Genomic DNA, 12,059 nt, shown 5'->3' on the forward strand with positions numbered 1-12,059 from the left:
AATATTTATTTAATCGGTTAGAGTTCTCTCCAATCAGAAGTAATACACTTGCTAATGCTGCAACTGATTTGTTTGCTTTAGACCAAAAAGAAGGCGGAACGCAGCTTAAGCTCATTATGGAATTTTTTAACGGGGACAAAGCTCTGATGAAGCCTATGAGGTAAATAATTAACTAAACATGTTTGTATTTGCGCAAAATCAGTGAGGATCTTTTTTTGACTCGCTGTATTATTTACAAATGGATTTTAGCTTGTACAATGTACATGTATACAGTATAGTAAAAGTAAACGTTACTAAATCATTAGCGTTTAATGTATGCAAATGGATGCTGTAATTGCATGCCCCTTTTTAATCGAACTTCTGACATGTTGACGTTTTATAAGAGCTTTTTTTTCACCGTTTGTTTGAAAACTTAGGTATAAATAAATATAAATATTTTTCTTCTTCCTAAGATAGCGTTTTTCAGATTAATATTAACGCAAAATGATAATGTTTTGCGTTAATCAAAAGATCATTAGGTTTGATTCAGCTGTTATATTTTTATTAATAATCGACGCGTATTTTACATTCTTGTCAAAATATTGTTAGACTTGATAAAATATAACTGAATAACCGTGTTTTAAACATATTGCATGTATGTATTATAATGTATACTTTTTCATTACTTTTTTTTGTGTGATGCAGGTTTCCCAGAGAACAGCAGACTCTGCCGAATCATTTCTATTTCACCGACTACGAGAGACACAACGCTGAAATCGCTGCGTTTCATCTTGACAGGTACATTCTTTACTATCCAATCTTTCATATTATGTATTAGTTTCGACTGATTGCAGCCCAATTTGAGATTGTGCTATATGATAGTAGTCGTAGTTGCATCATCGGGGCACGTGTCCATTTGTGAAACGATGCGGTTTATTTTAGAAACGATAAACGGCGGTTTCGATTTAAATACAAACATTATAAGTTTATAAATACTTTGGCTGTCATTTAGTAAAGGTGCATTATCTTTTGTTACCGGTTTAGGTTGATCGTATCTGCGGCGATCAAACAAACAGCACTATATGTATCGTATAGAGCAATAATCATTATATATGTATAACCGTACTTAAATCATTAAAAAAAGCGCTGTGTTCAGTATTTGTCAGAAGGCAATATTAAATTTCAATGGCTATGCATAGCCCAATCTACCTAAAAATGCACTTACAAAACAACTTTTTCATCGATACGAGACATAGCTTCTAGGGACGATTTCAATAAAAAGAGATATTTATTATACCACAATTTTAATACATTTGCTTATTTCAATTTTCAATCGCCAATGCTTGTTGATGAGATACAGCAATTGATTTATCCTCGCAATAATTATTATGTGATCCAGAATTTTCTCTTTTGGCTAATGCCCGGTTTTCGTTACAGGGTAATGGAATTCAGAAGAGCGATGCCAGTCAGTGGTCGACTGATGAACATTACTACCGAAATTATGAACCTCGTATCTGACGAGGAATTGCTCAAGACATTCTTTGTGTCGCCTGCCCGAAACCTGTGTTTCCACGGTCATTGTTCGTATTACTGCGACACGTCACACGCCATATGCGGTAATCCCGATATGTTGGAAGGTTCTCTGGCCGCCTACTTGCCATCCCAGAACGTACTGGAACGCAAAACTTGGCGACACCCTTGGCGGCGTAGTTACCATAAACGGAAAAAAGCCAAATGGGAAACAGGTGAGTTAATCTTTCGATTCGTCGGTTTTCCGTGTAACCGGTCGGACATCAACTTTTTTTCAGATTTTGTTTACTTATATTAGACACCTAATTACTGAACAAAACTAATTAAAAATATTTAACAAACGTTGTTAATTTGTTTTATAAGTTCTACTTTTCACTCCAATACTTTCAATACATGGCCTCCGCTAGCTTTTCATTAATACAATTAATTCTGGAAATTAAAATCGTTAATCAATAAAATACACTTTTAACAATGAAACTCTAAAATTGAGTAAAAGTATACAAGTTTTTTTTTTAAAGGTATTGTGTTTTTTTGGTTGTTATTTATTTACATAAAACACGATTATTACAGATGCGAACTATTGTGACTTGATCAGACAGGTGGAACCGTACAACACTGGACGTCGACTCCTAGATATGATGGACTTGTCCGTATTCGATTTCCTAATGGGTAATATGGACCGTCACCACTACGAGACTTTCGTGGCGTTCGGTAATGATTCGTTTCCGATCCACCTAGACCATGGCCGAGCTTTCGGCAAGCCGTTCCACGATGAGATGAGCATATTAGCTCCTATCGCACAGTGTTGCCATATACGCAAGTCCACGTTAGAAATGTTGCTCAGGTAAATCAATAACTTTTACATGGATAGTATTTAAGGAAAACGATTAATCAAAACAGTGCTCGAAGTCATTAGCCGATTTTCTTTGTTGCTCTAACGACTTGGACTTTGTTAATGAAGCAATGCATATTTGTAGAGAAGTTTATGTAGCGATTATTTCATCAGGGCCGGCTCATAGATATTATCTTGTACAGACATATTAATATTTGTCTGCAGGTCCTATGTTACGAGTTGTGAGTGTTTTACGTTGTAGCCTTACAGGGCGTCCAACAGACTTACGACTCACGGCGGTAGAATCATTTGTAGAATCATTGTCTTTGGGAAATTTAATACCAATCGACGTTCGGCATCCGGACCCTTCAGTGAAAAAAAGCACATCCCTTACGCCGGAGTTTGTTTGCTCAATACATTAGTTTGGCTGCCATGTCCTCTATGGCGTCGTCGGTGCGGTGCGGCTATTCGAGTGCGGAAATTCAGACTTTACTGTTCTGCCACGGTCGTTGTATAAAAGCACCCCGGAGAATAAACGGCGTGCCAATATTGTCGGGCGAGACCCCACGACGGGAGATAATCTTAAATAAACGGCGGCCGTTAAGAGAGGTAGAAAAGCTATTACGCGAGCATTTGCAAACACACGGTAGTCCGGCCGGCCGATAAAATATTCAGCGAGGACAAAAAGCCATGACCGGCGACAGTGCAGAATGACGCTGTTGTCGCTCCGTGTGTACCTGAGAGTACTTAGCGATATTATTTTCGTCGACGCCAACTATCTTCTAGGCGACCGTTCGGTTATTAAAACCCGACTTGGCCGTCATAGTTATGATACCGATGTATAAAGCCTTCACTATAAATTATTAAATGAAAGTCGAAGCTTCAATTAAATATTATATGTTACAGTCTTTCGGTCAATTATTGTCGCACTTAAATTGAGTATTAAATTGCGAGCACAATTCTTATACTATTCCGCAATATCGTCAGAAAACTAATAATATTGCTTTTGAATTCATTCGTTTACAAGTTGAATGTTTTTTTTTTCTACAAAACACCTGCGTGTCGGATAATATAATCGGACGAACAGTCAATTTAGAGAAAAGTTTTAAATGTGAAAAGTTTAAATGTTGGGCTATTTGTCCAATAATTGTTATACGAGAAAAACCAACGGATAAGGTTTATTGAGAATTGGCTTTGTGAGGTAGTGTTATAGTAGTATAAAAGAAAAAAAAGTCCGTGAGTTCGAAAAACATATATTATGAGACATACATGAAGTAATAACGAAACGGTTTATAAGTGCAATAGATAAAAACACCAACAATACATTCGGAATGTCCATAGGAGATTTTGGATAATACCAAATAAAAATATTTAAATGCAAACATTTTCAGTAGGCTTTATATTACGAGTATATTGCATATTATACATCTAATAAATGTATAGGCTAATCGGTTTATTGTTATTTATCACAAAAGTTAAAGATAAAACCCATTTAAGTTTTATAAACAAAGACAACAAAAATACGTTGAAACCAAACAATCCAAGTTATATTAAAATAGAAAACAATAAAATATACTGTAGGTATAAAACAGGTTAAAAGGTACACGAGTTTTTTTTATTTCCACGCTGTTGTTTTGTTATTTTAATTTTATTGAAGGTTTAGAAAAATAATTTTATTGCGTCGACATCATAAAAATAATTTTCTTTAAAATTTTTAAATAATTATTTTTTTAATTAAAATTGAGTATGTTGCGGCGGTATTTTAATCAACTTGCTTAAAATAATAAAAATGTTTGTCAAAACATCAATTGTATCACAATATAACCAGACCAAATATAACAATATTTGTTTAACTTTATTAAAAAAATCACATACTTGACATTAGTTATAGACTCTTTTTTTTAAATTAAAATAATCTGTTTAAATATCTTGATACCTTGTTTGTAATTGTTCTACGTTTATCTCCTCTTTAAGTTTGTTAGCCACATTTAATAGTTTTAATTCAATTGTGTTCAATGTATCTCTTGCGCAGTTAAACACCGTGACGTCTGTTAATTCTTTTAATACACATACTTCTGTTTCTTGCCATTTTATAAATTTGTTTGCCTTTTCTTCGCAATTTTGAAAAATCACGTCTAAAGACTTACATTTGTTTTTAATGATTTCGCTGAATTCATGGATGTTGTCTTGGTTGTTGGTCAAAATTACTGGTAAAGAGTTTTTAAGATGTTCAATATTATTATTAGTACTTTCTTCCGACATCATAATATTATCTGTTCAAAATTGAATTTGTTACAACTTACAAATAAACAAGAATACCAGTTGCTAGGTTCGTATGGTAAACAGATGTGAACAACAACTAACATAATACCTTGTGGATAATAGTGTAACCCATTAGTGTTCATCTGAAATTAGAAAATATACTCAATACTTATGTCAGCGTTTTATTAGAGATAGTATTATCTTTACAGCTAGCCCATCATCACATAATATGTATAATATATAACTTATATTTTTACAAAAACAATAAAATCATCAAATGTCCAATATGTATTAATTTATTGACATTAAAACGGTTTTCTAGTGATTGATCAGTCTTGCAGTAGGTGCATTACTCTGTTGAGGTACAAAACATGTTGTATTTATGTATACTTTCGTCCGAACAACATAAAACGATCTATACTACTCGTAAATTTGGTTTATTAAAGATATAATTATAGAGATAATTACACAGACAATATATACTACAAATAGGATTTTGTATTTATTAAACTGTGAGCTTTTTGACGCTCAATGATAGTTTATTATTATCGGTGCAGACAATAGTCAATTTAAACAAACCAGTTTTTGTTACAGATTAAACGGTCAAATGTTACGTAGTAACATTTTTCTTCTTTTTTTTTTAACTTTCTTGCTTTTTATTCTTTCAGGTTCCACAACGGTAAAAAGCTTAGCGAATACTTGGAGGAGTCGATGAACACCGATCCGCTGGCCCCTATTTTATGGCAACCTCACTTGGAAGCCGTTGACCGACGCGTGGGACTCGTGCTGGCAGTGGTCCGCGCATGTATAAATCATTTGACAACCAAAGTGGACCGTTACGATTCGCAGCGGCCCGTTCATTCAGCAGACGGATCCAGTGAGTTTCAGAAAATACTCCAATCCAATCTGGAAGCTGAGACAGTGACGAGGTCTGAAGAGATAAAGACTAAAAACCCCGATTCGTTAGACATGCCCCATCAAGTCGACCAACCACACCGCGTGTGACGTAAACATAATTATAAGCCCTCCTATATAATTGTACTTGTCTCCGTTCGTGTGCACTGTACATATAAATGCTCCAAGTGTATATGTCATATTTTTACGGTATTATTATAGTTTTTGTATATTATTATTTATAATATGTACTGTTAACGACTAGTCTGTGAAGATAGTGACGGCGTCACTTTTAATTCGCCGCTAATAGTATAATATATAGTTGAGTACAATCGGTATTTATAAACAATGATAGGCGAAAAGTTAGTTTTGGTCATCAAGAAAAGTTTATAAGCTACTATGTTATAGGTATGTACAAAAATCGATAGTTAACAATCGACTGACATTATAAGTCTGTTAAAAATGTATATTTATATTTTTTAATGTCTATAATAATTTTTACTCCAAATTAAATTTTTTTTAAAAAAATCATTTTTCTTACTACAACAGGCGACGTTCTAAAGTCATAAACTATACTCTATTGCTATGTATAATAAAATACAATAAAGTTAATATTGTTTAAATTGTTTGTATTAATAATAATTAGTACTATAAATGTTAAACGTTGTTGCTTTTGATAAGCAACAAACTATACTGTACTGTTGGTATACATGTGATTGTTTCATGTTCCTGTAAGGGCTTAAGGTACAATAATATTTTTATTTTAGTCTTAACGTATTTGTTTGTAAATTTTGTTCTAGAATCACCTATTTCTACTGACTAAAATAGTATAGAAAAGATACTCATTTAAATGATATTTTTCTCAAAAGTTATTTATTACTTATACACTTGTAAAAATAATAAAATATTTCACACAGCTTAACACACATAAACTTAGTTTTAATTTAGTTAAAAATAGTTATTTTTAAAATTACAACTCATTGATTAATTATTTTTAATTTTTTTTTTAATAGGAATGTGAGCCTATTGTTTGTTGCTCAAATTAAAACGATAAATTATTACATTTAAAATTGAGAAAAAAGTTGTAGTAGACAAAAATAACTTTATGATTATAATTCATTCTTGCCATAATTTTAAACAAGTGTTTATGCTTTTTATGATAATGAAAGAAAAACTAATAACAATAAATAGTTAACAACAATTTAATAACTATGATGATCAGGTATGCTTTTTAAATAATTAAAAATCTAATTTATTTTCATTTAACGCTTTTTAAAAATAATGAAATGTGTAATTATTCAGAATTCAGAACACTTTATTTTATACTTTATTTATTGATTTAAAAACTTCTATAACTATCTATCTACCCGCTGCGTTCATTGTAATTAAAGTGCTACGGTCGCTGCATTATCAATAGTATACTCGAGTTGCCTTCCACTTCACAGACCTGTTGATTATAAAATGTGTATTACTTATTTTAATTGTTTTTCGTTATAAATTATTTTCTTCATGTCTGTCAAATGTTATTCATATAATTGTAACGTTATTAAATGTTGTATGTTATCGGGTTTGTCAGTTGTTTTTGTTAATGGCGTTTGTTAATCAGTTTTAGTCATTTTTACTATCACGTACATTACCTACGAATTACTATGATGTACCAAATCGTTTTGATTAACGATTATCTTCTTTTATTTTGTGTGAACGTAATCTTTTTAATTTAGGGTAAAACTAAGTATATTTTTTTCCTAATAAATGTATGTTATTTTAAAATGCTGTCGTTAATTAATTTGCATCTTGTTGACATTAGGTCTTTGGGATATGTCGTTTGTAAGATTACAAATAATTCTTAAAAATAAGTCAATAAAAATATTATTCAAAATGTACGATTTGGCCTAACACCAACTATACTTATTGGTTAATGATGGTGGTTAAGTCGAACTGAATGTACTCCTGAGAATTCCCAGATTATTTTAGTTTTCGTTTCATTAAAATCGTTTCAGTAGTTTGAGCAGAAATTGGAATCAAACTAACTTACATACATACACATTACACACATTACCCTTCGTCTTTCGCAGTGTAAAAATGGTTGGCTGCATTACTACGTAGTGTGTATGAATAAATAGCGCCATCTGTTGGAAAACAGTGTTGTAAAGTTCATACCGTTATTGACAGATTAAATACTAATGTCTTGCAAAACTGTTATATATACATTGATAAATTAATAAATTAGTAATTATTTATATTTTTTTAACTTTGGTTTTTTAGAAAAATACATATTTTGTAATAGCTGTAATAATTAGTTTTCTTTTCATGTAACATAAATAACTTAGTATCTTATTTACTTTTCAATAGATAAAGCCAATGTAACTAAATATATAATATATATTCATAAACAATAGCGGTACTACTAATATAAAAGCCACTAATTAAAAAAAATGTAATTTAGAGTAATTTCAGAAAGTACATAACATTAGATTTGTTTTAGAAATTATAATTTTAAAAAACAATAGTATTAAATGTAATTGTTTCGTTATAACGAATAAGTACTGTATAATAAATTATTATGTACACAGGTTATTAGTTTCTGTCAACTACATTAATTCTAAGTATAATATAGTAGAATAGAATGGCAGTACTCAAGATAAAAGTCATATAGAACTTTCGGGAAAACTTGAAACAAAGGACCGGAAATTAAAAATACACTGATAAAAATGAACAAAACTTAAGGTTAGTTTCCTTAGAACTTATACAAATAAAACAAAATCGTATTCGCCCCTATTTACAGAACTTATATGAAGGGTTTGCATTAGAAAACCAACACATTTTTCTGAATATTATCAGAATCATTAAATATTCTTCAAATTAACTTTATAATAGGAGTAATTTACGATAAACGACATTCAAATTTTTATAATTGCAGTATAAAACTGTAAATATTATTTGTTCGCAAGTAAAATACATAATAAAGTAAATGCATGGAGCCTTAAATTATGAGGACATTACATTTTACTATAAAAATCTGGGCTTCGTTTTGCTGAATAAAAAGTAATTTCATACAATACAACATTGTAGTATGGATATTTTTTAAATTATTTATTACAAAATACAACGTATTTGTGTGTACTTGTTTGGAAAAATAATTTTCGTACTTTCGTAAAATTTGTATGATATATGCATTATACAGGCTCAGTTCAAAATTTGAACTTTAAATGATAGGGATTACACGGGTTAGCTTAAACTCTACCTTTCGAATTGATACGATAATTATTTATAATTGGTTGAAGGATTTAGGACTTTCTGCTGATTTTAGACCATTAGTAAAATGTTTTACTGAATTAACAATTAATAATATTTATATTTTTGGTGGAATTGGTATTATACCAAGACGTATAAAAAGTACTACTGCGATACGCACTACATCATGTAATGTATCTACCTAGTATTTATGACTATGTAGATGTTTTTTTAATGAAATAAAATACTACTATACGACAATATTGTATGTACCTATGTATAATCAAATGACATCACATTGAAGTATTTTTTGAGACTGATTGAAGATATGTATTTTATGAATTATGGAAATTCTTAAAATCCTGTGACTTCCCTAACCTCTCTGTGTAGGCTCTTTTTATTTTCTATGTATTCACAATAGATAATTAATTAATTACTATACAATATCAATAGTATTCCAAGTCCATTAATTCATGTGACTTTTAGGTCAAATGAAGTTATTACCTTATAAAAAGGAGTAGATACTTCATCATATTTAAAGAAAATACATTTTGTTTTACTTAATAACAATAAACTAAAATCTCAGTTTTTTTAATTTTAGAATGAACCTTTTATCTAACAACAGTACTACGGTTCTAAAAAAAAAAAGTAATTTTGTCCATTTAAACATAATAGCTGATACTATTTAATATTTTGCCTATAATTATTTTTTAGATGATTTAGTTTTAAATTAGTATATATTATACTTTATAGTTAAATAATACACCATTACACATTTTTATTATTATTATTAAGTATAAAAAATAAATTTAAATACTTTTAAATTAAGTAGTTAGTTGTTTGATTACAGCTGTAATCCACAGAAGCAAATTCAGTGACATGGAAACTACTACTTACAAAAACAAGTACAAATGTATACACTGCACAATATTTGTAATCATTTTATACATCAGTATAGAATAATGTTTTTTAGTAAATAACTGTTGAATAATTTATTAATACGCTATTAAAGGACGATCGAATAATGATTTCACAGCTGTAATAGTAACATAATTTTTAAATATTGTCAAACTTGGTAATTTTTCGAAAAAATAAAATAATACTAATATTGTTATTTTGCCGCAAAATCCAATTATATACCGGATATTGCGAAGTCGTCGAGACAGGGAGAGGTGAGTATTATAATAGTTGGGCACGTAAAGTTTTCGGTCGTACTCAGTCATACCATCAAAATAACAACCATACGTATACAAGAGGTAACATTATATACTATAATAAATCAATTTAATAGTTTAGCCAATATGTGTTCACAGTACGGTGTAATGAGTTTGCGATGACTGCGACGGTTGTCGGGTACGGTCGGGCCGGGTGGAAAATTGATGCGAGATCATACATAATAGAAATACAGGTAAGAATATGAAAAAAAAAGTATGATATACATTATTAAACTTACCCACAGCGCAGCACACTCCATGTGAACCATTTTCGTTCATCGATAGCGGCGGCGTTGGCATCACTGACCCGGCGACGATGAAGTTTGGGGTCGCCTTGCTTACAACAGGTAGTACGCGCTTTGCTTCATTCGTTTGCGGTATTAACGTGGCGGTCCCCGGACGGTAAGCACGTACGTATGCTTAGCGCATCTATTAAACGTGCGGTCGAGCCCAAGAAAAGTCGTTAACGACTCGTGCTTACAAATGTTGTTTGCAGTGCCCGTGCTTGTGCATCAGTGCTTAGAAATTTAAGCACAATTGTGATAACTCCGGCCAATATTTTACTGAAGTATGTGTAAGTAAGGTTTTTTGTTATGTCTGTAGGCAATATCGTTATTTTTCTCAAGACTGATTTACTTGCTCATCCGGCAATAATTACACTCGGTGAGTACTTCAGTCAGTCAGAAGTCAGTATAACTACGCTTCTTCTTGCCCTCGAAAATTCTCGAAACCTTCACTTATTGGTGACTAATAACATTATTTTATGTTGTTTGTCAAATTGTATGTAACTTTTATATTTATATTTTGATAAAAACAATTTTCTGTCCAAAAACATTTGAGAGTAATAATAGAAAATGTAAAAAAAGTTTTTCTGTATTTACCAATCGCGACATGTATTAAAACCTATGCATAAATCGTATTATAAAAATTCACTTGAAGACCCGAATTAGTAAAAGTATTTATGCTTATTTTAGTTTTTAAAATTAGTTTTAAAATTTAATACAAATTCAGAATATAAGAGAAAATGATTGCAGTGTTGATTTAAATATATTATCCATTATATGCCTATTCAAGTATTTTATATATTGTTGTAATGAATTTTACATTTTTTTCTAATAACAAAACAGGTATTTATAACGAGAATTTGTGCAATGAAAATATTCGATCATATACTGTCCAAACATTATACAATATTAAAAAGTAAAAAGTACATACAAATATAATCAGTTAACGTATAAAGTAAAATTCTTAATGAAAATGTGTGCTAAAGCTTGAAATGAGCAGCAATGTTTAATTATTTGTCATAAGATACAAAACAAATACGGTATAAGTATTCAGTTCTATTGTTATGGTAACAAGGGGAAAAGGATATTGGAGAGTTTACTTAGGAAATGTAGTATGTACGTATTTAAACAATTAATGAATTAACTGTTTGTACTTTTTAGATTACACTGTATAAGATATACGTATTTACATTCAACATATAGTTTCAGAATTATTTTATTTTCACGCGTTATATTATAATATACATTCTTGTTGTCTCTGATTCCTCTTATAAGGAGAGGGGAATCGAAATTAGTAAAAATAGTAATTAAAATTAACGAAGGAGAAAAGAGGGGAAGAGGAAGACCGAAAAAATGTGGTGGGATGCGATTTAAAATATGAGCTCTACTGGTGTAGGCAAAAATCTGGTGGCAGATAATGTGAAGTAGAAGTTTATAGGACAAGGTGACTGACCCCGAATAGTTCAAATAAAGGCGAAGGAAAACAAGAAGAATTTAATATAGTATATTAATAATATGTAACACTATCTAGTATATGTTTTATGTATACATACAACTATATAATTTAAAAAATTCTAGCAGACTGAAATGTTCTTGAAGCGATTACAGGCCTGTATTTATTAGAACTGTAAATAATAAAAATTTAAGCAAGTGAAAACGTTATTATTTGCACATTTCTAGATAAAAAAATACTTCACTTATAAATTCAAAATATTTAAAATTATTTTTCTTTCGTAAAAATAGGTTGCCACTCATATTTAAAATTTTTTTATAATATGTTACAGTACACTAGAGTTTTCCTTCTGTGATAATAAGAAATGTTTACCACTC

General features: G+C 30.5%; 1 protein-coding gene across 1 annotated transcript in view; it reads left to right on the forward strand.

Moving 5' to 3' along the window:
* Nucleotides 1-7,267, forward strand: part of LOC126832965 (extracellular serine/threonine protein CG31145) — a 46,572-nt gene extending 39,305 nt beyond the window's left edge. Inside the window, exons 4-8 of the mRNA XM_050564045.1 lie at nucleotides 82-160; nucleotides 685-777; nucleotides 1,417-1,724; nucleotides 2,080-2,353; nucleotides 5,272-7,267. Coding sequence (XP_050420002.1) covers nucleotides 82-160; nucleotides 685-777; nucleotides 1,417-1,724; nucleotides 2,080-2,353; nucleotides 5,272-5,608 — 1,091 coding nt within the window. The 3' untranslated portion in view covers nucleotides 5,609-7,267. The remainder of the gene's footprint in view (nucleotides 1-81; nucleotides 161-684; nucleotides 778-1,416; nucleotides 1,725-2,079; nucleotides 2,354-5,271) is intronic.
* The last annotated feature ends 4,792 nt before the right edge of the window (nucleotides 7,268-12,059 follow it).

Source organism: Adelges cooleyi, unplaced genomic scaffold (genome assembly GCF_023614345.1).
Source record: "Adelges cooleyi isolate 19-005CV unplaced genomic scaffold, UGA_ACOO_1.1 ACOO_flye_CR_arks_rails_tigmint_CR_PRNA_1, whole genome shotgun sequence".
NCBI classification, from domain to species: domain Eukaryota; kingdom Metazoa; phylum Arthropoda; class Insecta; order Hemiptera; family Adelgidae; genus Adelges; species Adelges cooleyi.